The sequence below is a fragment of the Anas acuta genome, chromosome 5 (assembly GCF_963932015.1).
Source record: "Anas acuta chromosome 5, bAnaAcu1.1, whole genome shotgun sequence".
NCBI classification, from domain to species: Eukaryota; Metazoa; Chordata; class Aves; order Anseriformes; family Anatidae; genus Anas; species Anas acuta.
Genome location: NC_088983.1, coordinates 37,290,731 through 37,315,755, shown reverse-complemented (window position 1 = coordinate 37,315,755; position 25,025 = coordinate 37,290,731). Strand labels below are relative to the sequence as shown.

At 48.4% G+C, this 25,025-nt stretch overlaps 1 protein-coding gene and 1 long non-coding RNA gene across 12 annotated transcripts in view; one reads left to right on the top strand and one right to left on the bottom strand.

Annotated features, from left to right (window-relative positions):
• Positions 1-25,025, top strand: part of RAD51B (RAD51 paralog B) — a 465,395-nt gene that overhangs the window by 412,960 nt on the left and 27,410 nt on the right. The window contains exon 11 of one of the 8 annotated variants that reach the window (XM_068684194.1): positions 10,163-10,368. The exons of the other annotated variants lie outside the window; for them this stretch is intronic. Coding sequence (XP_068540295.1) covers positions 10,163-10,314 — 152 coding nt within the window. The 3' untranslated portion in view covers positions 10,315-10,368. Of the gene's footprint in view, positions 1-10,162; positions 10,369-25,025 lie in introns of those variants that run through there. 8 annotated transcript variants of the gene reach the window in all.
• Positions 1,885-25,025, bottom strand: part of LOC137857550 (uncharacterized) — a 30,062-nt gene continuing 6,921 nt past the window's right edge. For 2 of the 4 annotated variants that reach the window (XR_011097134.1, XR_011097132.1), the window contains exons 2-3: positions 8,933-9,152; positions 1,885-2,022 (exon numbers count right to left, since the gene is read on the bottom strand). This is a non-coding gene — a long non-coding RNA (uncharacterized lncRNA). Of the gene's footprint in view, positions 2,023-7,476; positions 7,671-8,932; positions 9,153-10,893; positions 11,033-25,025 lie in introns of those variants that run through there. The other 2 variants (XR_011097133.1, XR_011097131.1) reach the window with 2 other exon arrangements.

Sequence of the window (25,025 nt, the reverse complement as noted above, 5' to 3'; positions counted from 1 at the left end):
TTCCCCTCTTTGAGACATCGTGCCACGCTTTGTTCCCCCTCCCTCCTCAGTGATGGAGAAGCCACCATATCCACTGCTTCTGTAGAGACCTGGTACACGTACATCGTCGTGTCCACACAGCTACCACGTGCAGGTTGAGAAAAATTGCTGAAAACTAAGAAATGGAGTTGGCCACAGGCTGCTACAGAACATCAGTTTTTTTAACATGAGAACATTTGATGGCAATAGCAACTGTGTGCAACCCATAGGAGATGCGTGCAGTCTCTCCTCACGCGTGTGCTCTCTCCCAGCTCTTTTTTCAATATAAGCACTTTTCCTTTTTCCTCTTCCTACTTCTGTGCTCATCAGCCTGTACTCGTACTCTTGATTTTCTGTTGTTGATGTTAGCATGCAGGGGCTATAAGATCATTCACCGAGGGCAGCAGCCTTGTCCTCCTAATAAGCAGAAAATACCATACATATTGGAAGGAGGAATTAGCTACAGGCCGTTCTCATTAAGCCTCTCCTTCAACTTATCTCAGCTCAAATTGTATTTTTGAACTGCAGTCACTATACGGCATTGTAAGCTGAAAACAAGCACTTGAGCCCTTTCCAGCGAGGCTTTGAGTGGCCCTGATAGGAGGCATGGAGGAGAGATAAGCAGTGCATTGAAGTTGCAGTATCGCTGTCGCTGAGGGCAAGGAGTGAATGGAAACATACCCTCCCTCTGGCACTGCCTTGCTCCGGCCGGGGGGAGAGGATCAGGCCGAGCAGCTCCGGTTCACACGCGGCAGGAGTCAGCGGCCTCTCAGCTGATGACAGATTAGACTCGGGGCCTGCTTAGTGGGAACACTGTGATTAGACCTCAGCAGCATCTGTCTCCAGCACTGAAGGAATTACTGCTGCAGGCTGCGATTTTCTCAGCAAGCTGTAATTATACCAGGAACCTCATTCCTGCCGTTTTTCTTGACAACTTGAGTGCAAAAAAAAATGCGGGTGGGTGAGCAGAAATTGCGAAAGGAGCGGGAGAGAGACACCTGCTTATTTTCGTTCAGCTCATTTCAGTCACTTTCCCTGGGTTTCTGAGATGCGTACGAACCACAGCCTGTTCTTCCTCAAAGGTCAGTGCCGAGGTTTAACTCCCAGCAGCTGTCCTGCCACCCACCCACGCTGACAGGACACGTCCTCTCCGTGCACTTAGGCACCACGGCACCGGGGCTGAGTGAGGGTGCTTGCAGGAGGCACCCAGCAAGCCCAGCCCTGGCAGTGCCCCTCAGCCCCCTCCCAGGGGAGCAGCGGTGAGGGGGCCAGGCCCTGGTCACCCCCGACCGAGAAGGTGCAGCCTGAGCAGAAGTGGGGATGTTGGAGATTGGGCAGGGTGGGTTTGAGCCTGGAAAATGAGTTTGAACCACAAAGGCCGTGCCTAGACTAGGAGCTAAGCCTCTGAACCGTGTTGGGTTGTATGTGGTAGCTCTCTGTTTTAAAAGATGAACAGTTCCCAGTAACACCTGGTGAGTTTTGCCAAAATAATGATGTCAAAAATGAGCAGGACTTCTTTGTAAGATTTCTCTACTAGTAAAATACTGTCTTTGGTGTACTTGTAACTCCATACAAGCTTGATTGCCATTACTTTTTTCTTTGCTCAGAATATAAGGAAAACAGATATTTTTTCAGATTAAATCTAGGAGAAGAGGGCAGAAATAATGTGTGTATTCCTTTCTTAACTTTCCTCAGGGCTTTAATGTGACTGACATACTTTGAAGGCAAGAGTGTCTTATCTGCGTTAAGCAATTTTACATCCAGGCTGTACTCATCTGGAAGAAAGCAGAATTGTTCCCTACCAGCACCCCGTCCCTCCATCCAGCAGCGTGTCGGGCAGGACAGCCAGGGGTGAGAGCGTGGCAGCAGCACCGCAGCCCCCGGGGCTGGCAGCCCCAGCAGGCAGCATGCTGGCACGCAGATCGCCTGGCTCCAGAGCCAAATGTCTTCAGATACTGGTGGGAAAGACACACATCTGGAGTCGTCTGGAGCTGGCAAGAAAAGCTGTAGAGAAAGAGGAGAGAAAGGGAAGGTTGGAAAGAAAGTGGAAAGAACGCTCCTTACACATCTTGCTTTCTTTTCCATCTGCTTGTGCAATGTTGCTGTGAGCTATTAAACAGCTGCAGGGCTCTGCCCCAGAAGGGGCTGTTTCAGCAGTGATGGAGAATGAATCCTGCAGCAGAGTGCTCTGGGAACCCCCTAGAATGAGTGGGGTGGTAGAAATGTTCCTCTGATTCACTGTCACGCTAAATACCCTTGGGACCAGGGCACCTGGGGCTGCAGCCAGAGGCACTGTTGCAGCTCCCGAAGCCTCTGGCAGGCACTGGGTGCTCCTGACCCATCCCTGGCGCCCTTGGTGAGTCCCCTCTTCTCCTCTGCCTCCCAGGCAGAACATAAGCCTTGCCTGCCAAGCCTCCGGCACTGGTTCTGAAATTGAAGGCGAGCGCATTGCTCAAGCAAAAGGTGTTTGCTGACTGCAAGACTTTGTAGCTTGGGGAGATAAGGGCGGTGGAGGAGGACTGGGAGCAGGAGGAGTGGGCATGCTGCGACTGCCAAGGGCTGAGCAAGAGAGCTTTTTTTTTGCATCCATTCAGACGCTCAGCTATTTCCTGCTTGGTTCCTGCAGTCAGCATGCTCCACCTGCTTTTACTTAACCATTTCCTGTTTACCGCTTCCAAAACCTTTCTGGTGCGATCACTACGCTGCCAGTAGACTTCTATCTTCACAGTCCTTTTTGGACAGGCTTCACGATATTTTTTTCTTTCCCTCTTCTCTGTACAGACCGTTCAGATTGAGGCATTGAGGGGGTGGGAGGTACGTGTATGTGTGTATGCATGTGTGTGTGCATTTCTTGGGGCCAAATTCAGTCATCACACAAGTCTGTAGTTTTGTCAGGAAAGCATTTGCTTGCTTGCTCATTCTTTCTCTCTCCATATGCCTGTTTTTCTTATCCTACTGCTTGCTGCTTTTTGCAGACTTATCAAAGCAAAAGGCAGTAGCACCGAAGGCAGGTTTCACTTTCTGTTGCAGAGAGGGCTCCAGATATTTAGAAGAAAGACTCTTCCCATCACTTTCAAGAGTTAACAACTTTCCCACAAACAAGGCATTTATTTCCTGGATAGCTTGCCTAAGCTTCAAGTTATTTTCTAGTTTTGAAAGAGACGATTTCTTCTGGTTTGCTGTTCAGTTTCTCAGATGTGTAAGGCAAGGTATGAGGAGCAGGAAGGATCAGACAAAGAAAAATAAATCCCTTTGCTAGTGTAGATGGCTCCCACAAGTCCCCATCCCACACTCAGTCACGTCTTACAGAAATCGCTAGAAAAACATGCATGCTTCAAGTCTAGTCTCCTTAGCCATAGTATAGATAACACTGCAGCCAAGACTGAAATCAAATTTATTTGTCAGTGCTTTTGCTGTTTGTTTACTTTCTGTGTTTCTCTTCTGGAGCAGTGAAAATAGATTCTTCAGTTTCCTCTCTGGTTCTCATGCTCTTGCACAGCGCTGCAATGTTTGGGTTGCGGTGAGCACTGCAGGGGAATGTTCCCTTCTTAAAATAAATCATGGAAACATTTCTGTTGGAATCAGGGCTTGTAAAAGTTTATTTATTTTTCAATAAGAAGAATGTCGGGCCAGCTTTGACCTGACACTGTATCCCTTGAAAAGGATCAGGCCTGTGATGCACGCCGGTGTATATACACAGTGTATCTCTGCATGTACACACGCGGTATACATGCCAGTGGTACTCGTATAACTGAGCGCTGAAATCATCCTCCAAGAATGCTTGACATGTTGTCCCAGCCTGCATCAGACAGATCTCACAATTCCTTCACTCACCCTGTTAGTGTAAAGCCGGTGGTGCTTCGGCTGCTGACTTCCCAGGAGAAGGCAGGGGGCTGGGAGCATAGGCTGGTGGTGTCTCCGAGCTGCTCCACACTGCTGGGATTTACATGGATGGGCTCACGCTCCCTCACAGTTCTGAATATTTTAAGAAGAACACCAGCCCCCTGTTTCAGCAGTAGCATAAATATATACGGTAGCACACCTGTATGTGCTGGGAGGAATGGTCTGGACACCAGTGATGTCAGCCATCTGCTGCAGGCATCGTGCAGCTTAAATCAGAGTTTGCTAGAGTTGCCTTCAAGCTGTCTGAGAGCAGCTTTGGAATTTTCTTTTTAATTAGGAAAGGAAGCAGTTGTTTTCTGCACAGAAGTGTCTTTCAGATTGGCCCCAATATGTAGAACAGTTACTCTGGTTCCCATCCAGCCCCATTCATTCAATAGCTTGTGTCAGGGCACTTGTCACCAGTGGCATTTGCCCAGAGTGAGTCACACCCGCCCATGCAATGTGTGAGAGCCTTCAAATCTTTTTCATCTTCATTTTATAGGGTACAGCTCTGGCAAATTCATGACCGTATTGTACCACACAGCTCTTCTTACAGCAGCTTCTTTTCTTCTCTCCAGCTTTCCGTCCAAGGGGCAGCTTCTTCCAAAAGAGGCTCTGTGATTCAGTGCCCATCTTTGTTTTCCAGATGTTTCTTTCACCACTCTGCTTTCCGGTTGCATTGCAAATTCGGGTGCATTCAAAATATTTTTGCCTCTCCCCCACGCTTAAAATGGAGAAAAGCTGAAATATATGAAAATGTAGGAAGAATGAGAGTAGGGCTGCACCGGACTGCACAGGACTCTTTCCAGGAAATGGGTAGAAGGTTCATCAGATGAGTCACTGAAACCCTAGATGACTAAATTCTTGAAGAATAAACTGTCAGGAATATGATACTGGACAGGACATTCAGGGGGAAAGAGAAACTTCTTAAATAGCTCTTGTTTGTTTTCTGTTAGTGATTCATTCCTAAGGAAATTGCTGCATTTCTGGCCCGGGCCAGCAGCAGCAGGCAGGCGGTGCCAGCCTTCACGTGAAGCGTGCCGCGGCGCTCGAGGCCTCGCAGAGCCCAGTGTCTGCAAGGGATCCGGAGCACTCGTGCTCGTCCTGCCCCCGGGCAGGCTCTTCGGCTGCCTTCCCCTGTCCCTCCCCACCCCACAGAAAGGAGGATTCGAGACTTGACGTGTTTGGGTCACCACGAAGATGGGAGTGTTGAAGGCAGGGAGCCTGTGAGAGAAGGCTGTACAGAGCCAAAGTGAATAAAACCAGGCAGGGTCACCAGTGCAGTTATGCCATCTGAATCAATTTGCCTCTTTCTTAGCATACCAGCAGGTATGAGACCAAGAGGAAATGAAGGCATTAAAGCTCCAGTTCTAAGCTCCTTTTAAAAATTTCTCTCCCTCTACCTGCTCCAACCAGTAAACCAAGTTGTATCAATAAAATTGGCCCAAGGCTCTGAATTTGGATTTCAGAAAAGGTCTTGAGATTTTGAGTGCCAGTAACAACAGAAACAGTCAGGCTCCCTCCGCAGCTACCTCCAGAGGAGCTGAACCAGCGCTCGCAGCAGTGGGAAATGTTTGCAGTAGTATCCGAGTGTGGAGAAGCCCCAGCATTCCAGCAAGCCACTGCCAGTTCCCATTTTGGTGAGTTTGACCTAGAGCATTTAGCGTTTCGACATCAGTTCTGCGTCTCATAATGCTGTTTACGTAATGAGCTTTCATTTGGTTCCTATTAAAATCGTGGTACTTCTGCAAACCGCTGCCTGTAAATATCAAGCCACCCAGTTTTTCATTAGTTTGTGATATAGGAGGTAAACAGTCTGTCTGTAGGATGCACACCGTAGTCACCTGGTAGAGGTGGCTTTTTTCTCCTCTTGGACATGCAAAGTTCAGATCTCAGAAGCAGGAATGTGAAAGAGCTATTCAGGGTTACTGAATCCATCTCCTGCAAAACCACAGTGTAGTTACTCCCCGATGGATGTTCCCAGCTACTGTATTGATCAAAAGAGAATCTACATCTCCTCATAGGCACGGCAGCAGCAATTCTGCTAAGGGCTGCAGAAGTGGTGTGTGTAGCTCTCACAGATTGTCCCAGCGCCGCTGACATCTCCGAGGCAGTGCAGAGCGGTTCCTTGTATTATATATACCAGCACTTTGAAGAATTCAGTTTCAAATGTCTGAAACAATGGGGGTTTCACCGCTTCCTGTGGGAGCCTGTTCTGCAGCCTAACTCGTTTCACCATCTGGAGTGTTTTCCTGAGAGTCTGCCCACTTTTAGCTTTCTTTAGTTGTGCTTCCACTCTTCCGCCTTAAAGGTGACTTGCTAAACATTTCTGTTGCACAAAATTCATGTTATATGGTGCTTTTTCCTTTTTTATGATGATCAAGGAAACCTGAAAGCTTGATTGCTTCTTCTCTTTGCCTTTCGTTCCTCAGAAATTGAAATTAGGAATGAATAATGTATTGCAGCTTTTCTATTCGGTCATCTCGACGACTTACCAGGAAGGTCAGCATCATTGTACTGTTTTTACAGATGAGAGAACTGAAGCACAGAGTAGGAGACTACTTGCCCGGGATCATTCAATGGGCTGGTGGCAAGGCCTGGGTTTTTAGCCAGGTCTCCACAATAGTGCCCTACTTTTTTTTTTACTTTTTTTTTCCCCTCCAGTCCAGTTCCCTTTGGCATTGTTGGAGTACCTAGGACAAGCTTTCCGAGAACTTTATTCAGAATTGTCATATTGTAACTGAAAGGCCAGCCTGCTGAATATTTAACAGTTACTGTCTTTCCAATGTGTTCATTAAGCATCCTAATTAAGTAGAGATACATAAAACCAGCAAAGCATTTTAACAGACCGATTCAGTCCCTAGAGCCTCCAAGCTGAATTTCCTTCAGCTAGCCTGTGCTTTCCTGGTTGTGGGTTGTCCAAATTGAACACAGTTTGTATCAAGCGTGCTCTTATCAGTGCGCTGCAGAGAGGTTTCCTTCCTCTTCGGTACCACCACGCTTACTTCACCTGTTATATTTTCCTTAGCTGTGGTTTTTGGTAAGCCTGTTTCTCAGAATCTGGGTAGCTATTGAACTATAAATCTTCCTATCTGGGGCGATAACACTGCAATCGGCACAGCACAGAGTGCCGTGCACAGACCAGTATTTGGGTGGTGCTGAGCAGGCTCACCTGGGCATCAGCACCGCCTGCTCTCAGCAGCACGGAGCTCCTTGGGGGCTGCTTCCCCTACCTGAGGGGGACGTGCCTTAGGGCTTCTGCCTGCCCAGCCTGTCATTTCAGTACCTTTGCTAGATCTGCCTGGGCACATGAGCGAGACCAGTTTTTTCTCTGCCACCACTTGGGAATGACAGGGAAAGGCAGTGTGGCTGGCAGCCTGGTCTCCTGACCGCCCCATGCTGATCCCACTCTGAGCTGAGGGCACCGATCACGCGGGAGATGCGGCGCTTTGTACGGCTTGGGAACAGTAAATCACAGCTATGGGTAGGACGGAGTTGTGTCTGAGGGCTAGCGCATCGATGTCCCTGGCTGTCAACCACTTTCGAAGCATGCCAGTAAGTGAGCCAAGCCCTTACCAGCTGCGTTGTTTCCCCCACTTCTCCTCCAGGCCGCCCTTATTCCGGATATCATTGAGCCAGAGTTTGAGGATTTACCGAAAGCTGCGAGGCTGCTGTAGGTCACCGAGCACATTGTCTTTGCTTTCAGATTGAGTTTGAGAAATTACCAGCGGTGTCATGCTTATGCCTTCTGGCCATGTGAATAGAGGAAGCTAAGAAGCAACAATAGATTACATAAAGCAGGGAAATCCCCCTCAAACTTCTCCCAGACTATCTTAAACTGAAGTTGATTTGCATACATACACTACAAATAGCTTTGCAATGGCTTCTGGCCCCATGAAAGGGTTACATGTGCTTGCCTATAATCATTTAGGCCAGTTCCACCAGTTGAATCACTCAGAGAAAATAAAATAGGCTGAATGAGAGCCCGTATAGAAACCCAGGCAGTTTTATGTAGCATCAGCCTACTTCAGGTAAGGACACAACTGGGTAACGCTATGCCATAGAAGATCAATGGGAACTGTTTGATACCTGGTAATAACGAGTGGTTATTCTAGAAAGCCAATGCCAAAAAACTATCTTAATGTTTATAATTTGTGATGACGGATGGATAGTGTCTTTCTTTGGCTGAACTTGCAACTGAGCTTCCAATACAAACCCTGCTTGGTGGAAAATGGACCTTACTGAAACCCAGGAAAAAGCTGTAGTATCTTATAGATGAAACCTGTGACCCACTGCTTTTACAGGCTCTGAGATTCATTAGGCCTGGCATTCCTGCATGATGCTGTTCAAGAAGCAGTGGTGTTAAACATACTTGCAAAATTCCTGTGATTTTTTAAAAAGTCACAGTTTAACAGAAACAAACAAATGACCAAAAAAGAGATAGCGTAGTGAAAATGCATACTTGCTGTGTTATCTCAGGCCCAGAAATCTAGTTGGCTAATCCAACATTTACAAAAATCTTTTACATCAGCTTTAATGTGCTAAGAATGACAATGTTTGTAAGCCTAGTGCATCATGACTGCGGAATGCCTAAATTCTTGAAGACAGATGGTATTTTCTGTTCCCTTGCTGAGGGACTTTATCAACTAAAAATAATGTTATTTTTCCCATTAACTGGTTTCTTATTTTGGGGGCTTTTGGAGCCGAGTTGTGGTTTTTTATTTGTGTATCTATGTGCATGTGTGTGTGTGTGTGTGTGTGTGTGTCTGTTTGTTTGTTGTTGTTTTGTTTTCATAGGATAAGGATATAAAGTTCCCAAAGGCTCAGTAAGAGTAGTTTCTTTGGAAAGAATTTGCTCACCTACTCCCTTTCTTATCTTTCTGCAGAAACGTGTTTTCAGATATGTTTACTGCCAGCCCTGTTGCAAGCAAGGCACAGTGTAGGCAACTACACTGATTCTTTAGGCTTTCCCAGTAAATTCACAGAAAGGATTTTCTCTACATTTTTTTTCTACATTTTCTCTACAGCTTACCTTGCCAACCTGTGTAAGCCTCCTGATTCTTCTACGATATCCCCTCGGTTAATATTAATAATGTCATGGCCTGTTGCAGGGGAATACCATGCCTTGCACCCTCCTCCTTTCAGCTTTATTGACTTTCTTCAAGGCTTTGATACAGCCCAATAGGGATTGGCCCGGTAGGAGCTGGCTGTTCTGCAGGGTCCTTGGGGCAGAGCTTGTCACAACAGATCAGCTGTAGAAATCGGAAGAGAAGTACATATTTGAGTAGGAGCGTGATACCTTGCAATGCACTTAATAGCAGTGAACAGGAGGACATGACACGATCTGACTGATGATTCATTTTTACCTTGGGTATTTTGGTCTTAATAACGCTGTGTGTTTCTTCAGTTTGTGTTCTTTCCGTCAGTTTGCAGGTCAATTAGAAAGGCATTAAAGGATGCTTTTATTTTGTCTTTTAATATCTCCTCTCACAAAAAGCAGTCCATTTTGTCCATAAGGTGTCTAATCACAGTAATTTAATATTCTTTGTTTACATAGTAAACTTAATCCCAAAGCACTTTACCTCCTGGCATTGACATGGGACCAAGATTAAAAATGGAACAGCTCGTACTGGTTAGGAGGGAGGCTCTGCTCTCAGCCGAGGCATTAGGAAAGCACATAGGGCGCAGCCATAATATTTGCTCTGAATCCAAGGCAATTTGCTAATAGTTGGAAGATATACTGGTATGAGCTGTGCTCTGCTTAACTCTAGGAAACGTGTTTGAACTGTAGAGAGAAACCTGTGGTAGAGAATGTCAGTCTTTTTGCACATCCCATTCTCTGTTAATAGGCTCTGGCTAACAAAAAACAGTTTTACTGGGAAACCAGAGTGATGCAAAGCTCCTCAGCAAGTATACACTGGCACTGGGAGAGCTCTGCCAGGGGGTGACAGAGGGGCCTGGACTGTGCTAAGGTTTGGCTCCAGAGCACGAGGAGCATCAGAAACTTTGCCACACAGAATGGGAATGAGTCTGGATATTGGTAACTAGAAGGACAACCAGGCAGGCAGCAGAATGAGGATCATTACGCAGAAATTAATCCGTTTTCAACTAATCTGTGAAATCAATTTATACTGAAATGTACCTTTATTTGTTTTGTGGATTAAACAGGTTTCCAAGTGGCTGTTCACCGGAGGAAATACTAACTTTGTCATCTCAGTCTTATACATTGATATTGAGGTTCTGTCTTTATTGTGTGTTTCAGATGGAAAGGATCAATCACATTTAACCTGGGAAGGAACCAATCCTGCCCTGCAGACCATACAAGTGAGAAACACTGTCTTGAAAAATACTTTAGCTGATGTTGCTTTACCCCGCACTACTGGTGCGACTCCTGGCCATCTATCCAATCCATAGAAAGGGCAAATGCAAACTCCACTGAGAAATGAATAAACAACACTTTTTCAAAAATTCAGGCATTCTTCTTTTGCCTCTTTAAAGACTAACTTCAAAAGCAGATGCTGTTCTCTGGATGTGTGGTGCCATATTAAACTCTGGAATTATGAAAATTCTGAATTTTGTTCAGGTTAAAATGCTAGTGAAGAAACATAAGCCACACACACCTTCCGAATTCACCCCTACACCTCACCAGTCTGCAGGAACTGACAAACGCACAGCACTTGCTTTCCACAGCCCATAACATAGGGAAATGTTCGCTTCTGCTTTTTAAGAGAAATGGTAAACCCACTCGTTGGTTTTACTAAGAAGCGATAGTTCTGTGGGCTCTTATTCCTGTAATTCTCTTGTAAATCATCAGGGATGATGTAACAGAGTTGGCTGTAGCAGGGTACTGGCAGTTCAGAAGCGAAGGAGAGCAGGTAGGAATCCAAATGGTGGGAAGGCTGGCGTGTGTTACAGCTGCTTAGCTTCTTCTACCTTCAAAGCACTGTTGGAGCGTTTGCAACATGACTGCAAAGCACAGCACTATGTACTCACCTTCCAGATTGAGAGTATGACTTGCTCAAGGCCACCGAAGGCACTGGCTGGGCTGTGATCAGGACCAAGTTGTTCCCAGCTCTCCAGCCTCACAACCCTAAGGACAGCCTTGTGTGTGCTGAGTTAGTGCCGAGGGCTGCTGCGGTCCCCCTCGGCCCAAGTGGCTGGTTCTGTGCTCTGCACTCACGGGGAAGCCTCTCTGAGCAGCCTCCTGGAGAGCAGAGCATTACGAGCAGAGCACCCTGTTAAAATTACTGCGTGCCCTTACAGCGGCAGTGCGGGAGGCTGGGGAGGTGCTGGGGTGCGGAAGCCGATGTCCCTTTGCTCCCAACCACCTGAAAGGATGGCGTGGAGCAGACTGCTTCAGCTATCCTGTTACACGCCTGCTTGCACAGCTTTGTGCTCTCCTTGAACAGGGAAGTTTCCAAGTTTCCATCACAACAAGTAAGCTACTCCACTTCAATAAACTACTTTTAAAAGCTAATAGGTTTCACCTTGGGGAAGAGCAATTCTCCAGTTTTAGTGTTACCAATTTTGTGCTTTGAAGAAACCTTTGTAAAATTTCATTTTAATTTTGTTTTAATTAAAGTTTAGATTTTCTTCTTGACAGCATTGCACTGCTGCCCGGTCAGTCAAACCCTGCTGAACTTGCTTGTAGCCATTTTATCTGGGTATCTTGTAAATATTTGGTAGAGCACTCAGACACAGAAGTGTTTTTTGCTCTTACAGTCACATGCCTGGTTCCAGGACCTTTCAGAAGTACAAAAGGCTGAAGGCAGGGAAAATTCCACTGAGACACATTCAGGTCTCCAGGGAGCAACTGCACTCTGTTTAGACTAAAATTTCTCATTGCTGGTTCTCCTTTTTTTTAAACATGGAGAGATAGAGAGGGGAAGCTGGAGGGTAAGTTTTTTTATTATTATTATTATAAACACAGAAATGCAAGCACTGTTTCTCTCGTTTCTCTCATATTACAGGAACATTTGCAGTCAGAGGGAGATAAGCTTTTTAATGCTCTCTGCACAACCTGGGAAATTTCCATCCAAGTTCTAAAATGTTTTACAAACATTAATGAATTAAAGCTTAATCCCCTTCTTCTCAGCCCTGTGAAGTAAGTCCTAAATACAGTTTAAAGACAGGGATAATAAGTCTAAAAAAATTGTAAGTACCTTGCCTGAAATCACACAGGCAGTGTGGCAAGAGGACTCAGGTCTTTGAGTCCCAGCCTTCTATCTTTTCTGTCAACACAGACAACACCATTCCCTCCCGCTTCAAGGCTCGCTATGCTTCCCCTTCTGGGATCTAGTGAAAACATGCTGGCGTCACACCTTGACAGAAGCTGTTTTTTTCCCCCCTTGGGATACAGAGAACTCTCACTGCTGCTGTCCTGTGGGATCAAGATGCTGAAAAGATCAGAGAGGGATGTGAGCAGGGAAAAAAATCAGCAAGTCACTGCTCCACCTGCCCTGGACATGTCCTGCCTTTGCTGCTGCCTCTGCATGCACCAGCAGGAGCAACCTCTGCTTTCTTATGTGCTCCCGTATCATATTCAGGCAGGACTCTGGCAGAAATGCCATAACCAGAGCGAGCTCTTGGCTGACAAGAAACTGGGCAGAAGAGCCAATAAGGCATTCCCCTGTATTAAATATCTGAGTTCATTAGCCTCCTGTTTGTGACTCACAGTCTTTATTATCACAATCCCATAGCTACTGCTGCAGCCATCCTCCGCGTCCTCTTCCGAAGAGGGGGATAATCCAGCAGCCAGTTCATCTCCAGTGCTGTGAGTCAGGTTTTTACCAGGAGGATTAGGGCCATTGAGAAGAGCTGTTCCCAACAGGGATGAGCCAAAAGCAGTGCGTACATGAGTCATGAAGTGAAAGAGAAGGAAACAAATCTGTACATTTTTGAATGATTTCTTTTATCTTCCCTTGTCCACACTGATCAATAACCAGGTATGTGAAAGGTGGATGTGCATTGGTGGTGGCCAGCTTATGAGGGGCTGAGAGCTCCTCATGTGGTAAAACCAACCTGAAGTTAGAGAGCTCCCAACACTAGATCAGTGCTTACCCTCAGCCCTGTATTTGAGAGATGCGGGGAGCCAAATCAGATGGGAGCCCAGCTGCCCATGCTGCCTTCCCTGCGGCCCGGTGCTGCAGCCCTGCACCGGGGCCTTTGAGCTGTTCATGCCATCGCCATCCGTGCTGCATGCCCCAGCCCTGGCGCTGGCCCTCGGGTGCGCTGCTGTGGCACGCGTCCCTGCCAAGGATCCAGGGTCCCTGCAGATGCTGTGCACAGTGCTCGCTTCATTCCCTGCTGAAAGGCGGCCAGGCCTGGGGTGGGACATGGCAAGCACTTCGCTGTGCCTGGCAACGCCGCCCAGCTGCCGAAAACAAGCGGGGAAGGAGGGCTGTGTACAAACGCAGGGGAATTTTCACATAGGCAGGATGTAATTAGCAGAGCTGGAATTTGGCCAGGATGCTGGGGTCAAAACACTGGCTTGCAGGTAACACACTGGGAGCTTTCATAACTCAAACGCTCAGGATCTCCTGTTTCCATCCTACCTGGAAGATGTCAGAGGACAGTTCCCTATTTAACGTTCCCAGGCTGCTCTCGGACATCTGACACAAAGGAAAAGGCGTCTGAGGGTGCTGCACACTGCACCTGCAGCGCGTCATGGCCAGCAGCTGCCCCCCGCTCGCCGCAGCTGGCAGCACCACGTCCTGCCGGGGCTGCACCACATCGCGCCAAACCCATCACACCCCGCGCCCTGCCTTGGCACTCACGTGAGCCTCAGCTTCCCTTACGCAGCTTTCAGGCCCTGAGTCCTCAGCAAACAGCAAGAAAAGGTGATAAAAATAGGGCAGCCCCTCACACGTTAATTGCAAAAGAGGGAATGTTGCCATTAGGCGCTGCTTCAGCCTCGCTCCCTGCCACTTGAAGAAGTACCAGACCGGTACCGGGAACGCGGTTCAGCACTTCTCCCCGGCGCATACCAGTGAGCTTTCCCAACCAGCCTTGCCAGTAATATGCAACACGTTAGGAGCTCGTGCCTCCTCCTTCCTTCCAGCAGAGAAATCACGTTCAAAGCAGCTAAACATTTTTTTCCTTTGTGACCTCACTTTCCGTATAAGCAATCGTGTTTACTACGAGGATGTCGAATGTCCACAAAAGGTCAAGGGAGTCATTCATGAACCTCACGTGCGGAAAGTCCACACGACATTTCTACCACGATGTGGCCCGCAATGTGAAAGAAACCTCATGGCAAACTTTTAACCCCTTGGGGCAGCAGCCCTGCAGGCCGGCCTTAGTTCAAAGCGCTGGCTTCCTCTCTGCAGAGCAGCAAGCGAGACAAGAGGTGTTCCTGCCACCCCAGAAAGCATCATCTGCACGTCAGCAACTCGTAGACAGGAGCCCTCCTGTGCCTGTGAGGGCTCCCTGCATTGGCTTTGGGTTGGGTTGGACTTTGGGTGGCTTGGTTTGCACGCCGTGTGAGTCCCCCTCCCTGTCAGGTGTAAGGAATGCGACCATTGACCAAGCTGGGTGGGAGCACCTGAGAGAGCCTGAGTCGAACGGCAACACGCGCTGCAGAGAGGAAAGCACGGGCAGCTGCAGGCAACAGGAAATCCAGCACTAATAAATAAAACGTCTTACAGCCAGAAAGAGGAAATAAACAGCACCAGTACAGACTGAGAGGACAGAAGAGAGGAACACAGCATAGCTGTGGCACAGGAATCGCTGCATTACAGTGAGCTTATTTTTACAGACCATCGTCCCGGCTTGTTGTGTGTCCAGACTGCAAAAATAAGTGGGGGAGTGGAGGGACTGGTCAAAGAGAGGGTCTCTATCAGGAGGAGTTGTCAACAGCCGCTGTAATTAAGGAAGCAGCCAGAGCACACACAACCTGAGTGGCCGCCAAAGCGAAATGAAAGCATTTTTTGTTTGCAGCTATAGCCCCAAAGGATAATAAAAGATGGCTCCAGCATGCCAAGTTAGGAGCTGCAGAGACACCGTTTCTAAGCAGTGAATGTCCTGCTCCCGTCTTTCCAAGCTCACGCGCTGTGGGGAGCAAATCCTCTCCCTGCGTGCACCTCCAGCCCGCGTGCCTGCAGCCACCATCTCGGGAGGCCGCCCGCCGGGCACTCAAGCCCCAAGCGCAGCAGAGACGGTGGGGACGGCACCGGGTGAGCTCTGCCTGCCAGCTGACGTGTGCCCTTTGGTCTGGGATTCCTCCAGCCTCGTTTTTCCCCCTCACACCCCATGGGTGTGCCATGGTCCCTGGTTCTGCTGCCAGCAGTGGGAGCTGCCGCGCTCAGCACAGCCGCCGCTCTCCCCGCCCTGGCAGCTGTGGTTGGGAGGTGCAGGGATGCCCTGGCGAGGAGCTTCACGCCACGCATGGCACGCAGGAACATCGCTCTCGGCGCTGCTGGTGGCATCTCACCTGGGCCACTGCAGCAACTGAGTGGGTGCTGGGCTCCCCGGCGGCTCGGCACGTAGGGCTGGGGGACAGCTTGGACCTTCTGAGCCACGAGACATTGCTGTCAGGCTTTCACTGATTGCTGTAGAAATTTGTGTGCAGGTTCAGCGAAGGGAGAGAAGTCATTCACAAATCGCATGCATATTTATTCATTCATCCATTGAGTCGGGCTTCCCTTTCATCCCCCCGGCCCCACACACATTGCTGGCATTCTCCCTCAATCCCATCTAATAACCCTGAGGTCTCCGCAAGCCGCTGCTTGCCAATGGGGACCACAGTCACCAGCCCGCCCGCTCGGTCACATGAGATGTTACATGCAAAGGTTTAGCGCTTTCTCCTGACCCCAGCCCCCTTTCCTGTGAAACCCCTGCAGTGTTTTCCTAATCAGGCCCCAGGAGGCTTTGCAGGGTGCAGGATGCTAAGAAGGTGGCTATTTAGCTGCAGTGCCTGGCTGGCAGGGCCCAGTGCTCATCTGGGGCTCACGTGGCCCATGGAACAATGTGCCAGGGGCACCTTGAAGCCAGATCGCTGGATAACCAAGCAGAGCATTTGGTTTCTGTTTCAGTTCTCTTTTTTGGAGGGGAGGGGGCAGGCTGGTTATGAACTGCACCCAGTGCATACATTTGTGTGGTGTGAAGGGGAAGATCATGGCAAAATTTAATTTATAGACTGCTCGTGTTGTTCTGCTATAAGCTTTCTCATTACCTACATAACTTTCAAAAAAACAAACCATAAATAAGTAAATGAAATTGGCTGTATTTTTTTTGTGTTCTCTGCTTTTCTCATGCTCTTGAAAGACTATGCCCGTTCTGCTTGACTGGCTGTCTGATTGTTGTTTTCTATTTTACTACATTGCTTAATTTCTAACTGTAAGCCTTCCAAATCACACAATCAGAGTTCTAGTCTCTACTTTCAAATGTAGCTACTGAAAAGTGTCTACCTCTTTGGTATGTATGGCATTTAACATACTTTGCTTAAATTGGGTATTTCCAACTCAGTACAAATGGGAGACTTGAGAAGTCCTGCTTCTCACAGACAAGAGTGAACCTGAGTAATACAGGAATGACTTTTCTCACTGAAAAACATTATCAACTTGCATGCATAAATACTGGGGTTTAATCAGCCAGTGCTGCGTGCTTGTTTGAAGGAGAAGCTTATTTAATCCCTCGGGAGGAATTCCAACTTCCAGTGAGAATGGAGATCAGCCTGAGCACCCAAATGGTGCCGCGTTCACAGAAAATACAAGAGGGGGATGTCTTTGTATGTGATCTCCCATCATTGCCCTCCCTGCCAAATGAAGGACAGGACAGCAGAGAAGAGCCTTTTCTATTTCTGCAAAGTAAGTGTAGTGACATGGGGGAGCCTAGGGATCACCAAATTGTCTTTGCTTCCAGGCGGCAGTGTCTTCAAGACACTGCTCAATATCAACCCTGTCAGATATTTTGACAATGTGAGTAAACGAGCGCCCAATGTTTTGGATGTTCACCTCAGAAGACGACAAAGTAGCTCGGTATGCCCCTGTCTCTTTAGATACCCTTCTCTGCAGGACCGTACGTGGCAGACGGCCCAGGCAGCAGAAGGCCCGTCGCTTCCAGTCACTGAGTCTCGCTTCCCTCTCCACACGGGCCCCTCGCCACCGCAGCCCCATCCAAGGCCAGGGTGAGGGAAGTCCCTGTGGATCACCACGCAGAAACCTGCTGCTGTGGGGACAGCACGCGTGCCTTGTCATTCTGTGCAGGTTTCTGAAAAGCACGACATCCACGGTCCCTTCACAGCAACACAAAATAGAGGCGGCAAGCTGAGGCAGCGCACGTGTAGGCACACAGGAGCCACACCTGTGGCACCCAAGTATCTTGGCCTGAGGAGAGGCCAGGGCAGCTTCCATCTGTGTCCTGGCTGCAGACAGGGGAAGGGAGAGCAGTGCTTGGTTTGGGGTGTGTGCAGTGGCTGGTCTGGGGTGGCAGAAGCCATGCTGTGAGGCCACGCTTGAACATGGCCACACCACCGCCACGCCCCGCTGCAAGGCCGGCTCGTCAGGGGCACATCCCGCTTCTGCCGTCAGCAGCAGCCCCGGCCTCCTGGGGCTGACACAAAAACCTCTTTATTCCTGAGAGAATAGCAGGGGAATTGGCGGGAGGCCTCTGGAAACGTCGTTGTCATCGTTGTCATCACAGTGCTGAAGTGGTTTGGCTTTTGTCTGGCCCTCAAGGTGCGGTGCCCGCACAGTTCTCAGCTGCGCCGGCGTGTCAGCAGCATCAGAGGTGAATGAGGGACTTCAGGTGTCTGGATGGGAGAGCAGTTAGTGGCAACACCTGAGGAAGATGCTTTGTTACCTCTGTAGTCTAAACAACATGAGAAAAGTGTTGGTTTAGGGTAGAGTTTAACAGGAGCTCACTCTGAAGTCTGGGCTGCCATATTCTCATCTCCCCCACCGCCTTCAGCACTGGTGCAGCCGTGCAGGGAGGCAGGTCAGAGAGCCGGCCTGTCTGGAAATTAAACTTCTGGTTTGTTTCTTTTTTTCTTTAAAATAAGAAGTTTGCTTCAATAGAATGTCTCAGAGTTTTGTTGAAAGAGAAATACACAAATAAAAACATTAGGATATTAAAAAGGTAAAAGTAAATAGAACTTTGAAAAAAAAATGCAGCAGACTATTTTTAAATAAAGCTAGTTAAAACTTTTCTTACTGTATTTATTCATCTCTGTCTCTCTCATCAGCCCCTCAGCCATCCGCTACACAAAGCAATAAGCTTAAACTATTCAGATATGCTAAGCAAAGCTACTCTGAATATGGCTCCTAGCCTAATAATTCAGAGCCTTATCCAGTTCCCATGAAAAGCATCAGGAAAGTTTCTTCTAACACTAATAGACATAAGATTGGATTGCAGAACAACTACATAACTTTTGACCAAAAAGTGAAGTTTTTGTAAAGCACCGATAAAAATTCATGCAGGACAGTATGGAAACTCTGACTGGAGCAGTCGTGTTGCTAAATATGTTTCAAGTGAGCATAATCTCTTCTGGAGCCACACTCATTCTCACTACTGATGTGTGCTCTAGGGGGAAGATACAGACCAAACATTTTTTAAAGGAAAAAAGCGTTTATAATGTCTTTGTTATGGATGTGCAAAAACACTCCCCCTCTGCTGCTGGAAAACCAGTTCCAGCTCCATTAGCAATAAAGCACATCCTAATTTTTAGAAAGCATTTGTTAGGCAAAACAGGTTATTTTTTAAGATGCTTTTTATTATTTTTATTTATTTATTTTATTTTTGTAATTGCAGCCTTTCTGTTGATGCCAGCTGCTTTAGTTGTAGGTATCTTCTGGGAGGTGGTGTCTGTCAGCAAGTCCCACGTGGGTGTCCCCTTGGCTATCTCTCATAGCCGCCCTTCTGTAAATCACAGCATATTAAAAAAAAAGGGGGGGGATAACACTGACATGTGAACTAATCCCCACATCAAAGGGAGCAGCTCTCCCTCCTCTAAACACCCGCCCCCCTCTTTTGCTGGGAAAAGTCTAATGCCTAGAAGGTGATTTACACAAAACTTCATCCCAGTTGTTAGGAAACTTGTAGTGCCACTTACAAGCCGACTGCAGAAGAAACCTGGGAATCAGGGTAACCACAACAGCTAGCCTGAGGGGTTCAGCATTTGGCAATTCGGGGAGGGGGTGGGGAAGGGGGAAGGATTGGCTTCTTACAGCAAACTCGTGCATATGTTGATTGTATGGCAGGATAGGCATGTATACGGACAGATGTAAACGTGACGAGTAGCGTGGGCTGCATGGGCACATATATACCTACAAGTGTCTGCAAGTACTTGTATATGCACTGGTGTGCCTGTTCTGACACACAGACACATGCACACACACAAGTCTTTACATCTGTTTGGAGCAAGGAGGAACGATGGGAAGTATATGTGAAAAACACAAGCACATATGGGCACACAACTGTGCATCAGGTATAGCCATGGAGGGGGCTGTCTGTAGGATATCTTAAAGCATCCCTTCGTGCCATAGGCCTGTTTTTGATCTATAGGTTCAAATGCTAGGAATCTATGGATAAGGCGAATACGTCTGTGTAAGACAGGATTAAACCATAAACTTATTCCCGTTCTGAATTTTGCAAATGCTCCCTGTGTACTGACTAAGTGTACAAAATGCTTCCCAGTAATGCACTGTCTTTGTGATGCAACTGAAGGGAGGAAAACAAACCTCTGTCTGCCTAGATAACCATCTTTTTCCAAATCAGCTCCAAGTCTGTGCCTGTGCTAGGCACACTCCTTCAGCAGTGACAACAAAGCGTACATGGCATGGACAAAAATTATACTGGTAGCTCTGTATTTAAAGCCAATAAGCCAAAATACCTACCTTATGTGAAACGAGCTTTGCTAATCACAGCGCATTTCTATGAGTACGTGAATGCATGAAACAAGACACCCACCAGTATCACTGCTGCTGGCTGATCAGCTTGGCTGCGCTTGCAGCTCTCCTCTCCTGCTTGCTCATGCAGGCAGGGCTCGGGGCCAGCATCCCGCCCCACCTCCAGGCCATCCCTTGCCCAAGCCAGAGGGCCACCAACACCCGCGCCAGCATAATCTGGTGTCACCCGCATAAGCTGCTGTCACTGCTGCAAGAAACCTGTGAGAATCGCTCCCAGTGCCAGCACTGGTGTGCCCTCAGAGTGAACTGGAGTGGGGAACAGAGCTGGGTTAAAAAAACAGAGACAGCTTCCCTTTTGTAGCGGGTGGTCAGCTGCAGTCCAGCTGCGTTCCCTGATGCTCGGCTGTGTGACTGCACGGGCAGGAGCTGGGGGCTGGAAGCAAGCAGTGGGGCACCCAGGCGGCTCCCTGGGAAGCCTGTGCTGGCTCACAGAGCCCAGGGACAGTGCCAGGAGTGCCTGGGGGCCCATCGCCCACCCCACCAGCACAGAGCACATGTGGAGGAAAAGCAGAGCCCAAGGGCTTTGCAATTCCAGTTACACGCTCCCTCCATGTACACTACAGCTCCATGTGCATCTGTGCCTGTCCCCTGCCCCGTGTCAAGTGGAGAGGATGTGAAAGAAACCCCAGTGTGGTTGCAACCTTCACCTCCAGTACACGGAAAAACAAACACAGCCATTCTCTGTTTGTTGATTTAGTGCAGGGTGCTCCTTCCATTACAAAACCATTTCCCTGCAGGCAACAGGCTCAAACCTATTTGCTTATTACTCTGCAAAAGAAAATGAGGGTTTCAGGATAGGCGCAATCTTCGAGCATCTCATCTGTTGATAGAGAGATTGAAAGGCAAGAGCCATCCCAAGTGCCTCTCAGCAGAAGTGGTTGCTGCGAATGGCTTTTCATGTTTCCTAGCTCAGAAACACATGCCACAAATTTATATTTCTCTTTCTTCTCTCTTTTAAATATAAATCTTAGTATGTGAGAGCTTTGTGCTTAGAAAGTTAAGTATGTGCTTCATCACAGATATTCACGTAGACACGGCTTCGAGCACCAAAAGCCTCATCCAGAGCCACAATTCGCAGAGCACCCACCCTCCTGCCCACAGCTGTACTCGTCAAACCCTGGCATGGGCACTTCTGTTGGCTGAGGGCTGCGTCCTCTCCCCTTCAGGACAGTGCAAACACCATGCCCACTTTTTGATCTGGCACGGCAGAGCTGGGCTCCAGGTGTGAGACACGTCCTTGCGAGAAGCGAACGCATAGGAAACATTCACACGAGTCTCTCCTGGCCTATTTGTATTTATGAGGTGCACCCGGCGGCAGTTCCTGTTGCTGGCTGGAACAGGACTGGATGAGCACTGCAAGAAGAGCAGCAAAGTTTACCTAGAGCTGGCACAAGTTTTGGCACTCGGCTAAATTAGCTGTTTCTACTTGAAGCCAGAGCTCTCTGTTTTTGCCAAACCCACCCCCCTGCATAATTAAAATACTCTCAGCACCTTTTTTGTCAGATAAAATCGCATCTCCTACAGCTGGTCTCTGAGATGGCCAAAATCATCACTCTTCTGGCTGGTCTTTTGGCTGGCTGGCACTTTAGCCTTCTCCCAAATCCAGACCAACAGCATTAAAATGGAATGAATGCATGACGGGGGGAAGCATACAACAATGTCAAAGGAAAATCAGATCAAAAAGAGCTGCTGGTATTGGATATGAGGTCAACCTGAGTACCAAAGCAAGACCTCAGTGTCACTTCCAGCCCTGTCTGAATATGCACACGTGAGACTAGCCTGACCATGCTAAGGCCCAGCCTCCCATAGGTATGTTTCCCAGAGCCTTGCTCAGCATGGTAGTGCTGCTCTGCATATTGAATAGGGATGGCGAGTAGTCCCTACACGTGCAATAACTAGGGTAGATTGAGAGGATAACAGTAACAAAACAAAACAAAACAAAACAAGACAGTTTCACACGATGAAAATTTCTGGAAGCTGGGATTTCATTGCCTCCCCTCTGCCCTGCATCTCAGCTCAGCAGTGTGTGTATGCTAAGTAACGGGTTAATTCCCATCTCGGTGACTCACTCCTAAGTTCTTCAGAGCAGGATTCAGTATTGTAGTGTCAGCGGCTGCTGCAAGAGCTGTTTAGACGTCCCTGCACGTAAGGAAGAGCAGGGCGCTGGTTCTGGGCAGCAGCACTGGGAACGTCATGGTTTGTTTAGCGTTCGCCGCGTATCTTCCTAAAAAGTCAATGTGCATCCCTACGGCTCTGCAGGCTGTCTGAGCGTTACGCTGCAGTTTGCTCAGCTTTTATTTTAGCGCACGAAGGGAATTGTCCTGTGAAAGGGTACCTTCTTTTTCAGGTTTAATGGCAGACTGTGTCACGGTAATTTGATTTTAAATTATCTCCTGTTGAGGCTTTCACAAGCGAATCCAACACACATGCATTTGCTCCGTAACAAATTTGACTGTCTGGAGAAACAAAGGTTGATAATTAAGCTAACAGTGGATTATCAGGATGGGGCCTAGGCATGGCCTAAAACCTCAACAAGTTGGTGCCTTAATTTCTGGATACTTATCAAAAGCAAACCTTCTACCTGATGCAGCTTGCCCGTTCTGGATGATCTGGCTCCGTGAGTCCCCGGGCTGGCTGCTGGGCTTTACCGCGGGAAGTCGGCACCTCCGTACGCGACGGAGGAATGCTGAACAAGCAGACACCTCTCCGGGGTAATCAGCCATGCCAAATCAAATGCATAATTCAGCTAGATTATGGCTAAATCTGGGAGATACATTTCTCTCCAGCTGATGCATGAGATCCCAGCGCCTTTTGTAGCCTGAAATACCGTTAATTAATATTTATCAGATGTAAAATGTGACACCAGCTACTTCGTATAGTATGCCTTGAAGCACTGTACTATTATTCTTTTTTAAGCACATGTTACAGCCAGAGAGACCAAGGCAGATGAGCACAAGTGTCAGCAGCAGCAAATAGCACTGAGCTGGGAGCCAGTTTTCAAAATCCACCCAGGATTTACAATGCCCTGTCTGCGGTGCAATGCACAGGAGGCAGGGACAGACACCTTATCAGCAACTTCTTGCATCGATAGGGTGGTTTAAAATAAAAAAGTAATATCGTAGCAAGTTTTTTCTGGTGGCAGCTTTGTTCCTAACTCGCACAGGAGTTTGGAAAGCATCTGTGTACACCCCCATTCTCACCCCCCTCGTTTGTGTCACGCTTCTGTGCTGGTGCTCAGCCTTCCCGGGATGTGGTATGGCAGGGCAGGAGGTGTCGTGCCATGCCATGCTGTGCCATGCCAGGCCGTACTCCTGGCTGCTGGGTGGGCACACAGGACACAAAAACAGTGGCTCTCGCTCTCTAAATGAGTTTGATCCCCGCTGGGGCAAGGCAGGGGCAGGCCCGACGCGTTTGACAGCGCGGTACCTCCAGACCACCGCGGCGGGGGCTTCCCGGCGGTTTGGCTCCCAGGGCCGCAGTCTCTGGATAACTTCCATCCCAAATGTATGTCACATTTCCTTCCAGAGAAAGCAAAATATTTACACTAATCCAGGGTCACCCGGAGGCCACCCCGCTATCGCGGGCTGGAAGCGGCTGCAATACTGTAAACCGAGGGGCGCAAGGGCGGAGGGGATTAGCACGGGCCTCCAAAATAAACCGTGTGAATGGCTGGCGGCCGCTGCTGCGAGGCGGCGGGCACCGGGGCAGACGGTGCCTGATGGGTGCTTGTGCCACGGGATGAGGAGGTGCTGGGCCGGGAGCTGGCTAAGGATGAGGATACAGGGTGGTACGGCAGCTGGTGACATTCTTCTCCAAGCAGCACTGAGCAAATTCTTGGCTTACCTGTCCAGAGAGGACTTCCCGAGAAGCCAGTGCCCCATCCAGCCCACCAAAAATGAAACCCCAAAGCTCGGATCATCTGGATGTGTTTGTGGTCAGCGTCTGAGCCTGCGGCCACACCAATGTCACTTCCTCACCTGCCTTCAAGAATCTGTTTGGAAACCAGAGAAGCACCGAGTGGCTGAGGCTGGCAGGGCCCTGTGGAGCCCCTCTGGTCCGACCCCTTCCCAGCAGGGCTGCCCAGAGCTGGTTGCAAGCTGGAGTTGGAGCTTGTTCCCCTTTGCTGCCACCTCCGATCAGGTGAGCCCACAAAGAGCAGCACTTGGATCTGAACGAGCCCGCAGGCCCTTTTACACCGGTTCCACTGCCCAGCAAGACTTGTGTGAAAGCGTGCGGGGTAACCAAAATATTACCAGGCTGTTCCAGTTATTGTTGCCTGTCTGAGGGAGACATAACTGCATTTTTTGCATCAAATCATTTTCCACTGGCACTTTTTATCATGACTATCGTGGTGTCAATATCTGAGGTGTCAGTGTGGGCCAAAACTGAAGAGGGTGGCATCTGGCCACTCTCTGCCACCTGGGATACATGGCTTTTCCCAGCTTTGCAGAGAAGTTGCTTTATGCTGATTACTAAACTATTAGGTATGCAAGGCATAACTATAACAGAAGGGGATTTCTGCGTGGGAGGGAACAGTATGATTCAGATTGTCTCATCAGCCTTGCGACAAAAAATATCCGAGCAACAGAATATGCTTTTGCTACGTAGCCACTTATTTCTGTGCCTTTCTGTGCAAGCCGCAGGACAATCTGACAGGAAATGGGAATTCACAGAACACTTCGCTAGTGATTCCCTTGTCGTGAGAGATAGTACGAGCACGGCGAGGGGAAGGAGGGAGGAAAGGCTGTGTTCGGGCACCCAGCTGCCACCTCTTGTAATAGCTCCTTGAGTCAGACATGGGGAAGTTGTATCAGGAATGCTATTCCAGCTTTGGAGGCTTGCCCGCTTTGCAACCAGCCCAGTATCTGGTGCACAGACACGTGGCTGAGCATTGCTCACGTAAATACCTACTGCGTCGCACTAGTTGTTCAAAGGGATTCATTACTGAAGCTGAGGTAAGGAGTTGGCTCTACTGTTGGGTGGTTATTTTAGAACAGCCTTCAGGAACATACCACCCCTCATTGTCTGGGGTTGCAAAAGAGGATAGTAAGGGTAAACAAAAAGCACTGATTTCAAGAAAAAATATCGTAAGTTGAAGTTCTACCTGAGGGCATTGGTCACTATCTTACAGGTAAAAATACTTCCTAGAACATTGCACTTAGGTACTAAAAATAAAATAATCAGGACTTTTCTCTGCCCCGCAAAAAAAAAAACTCAAAT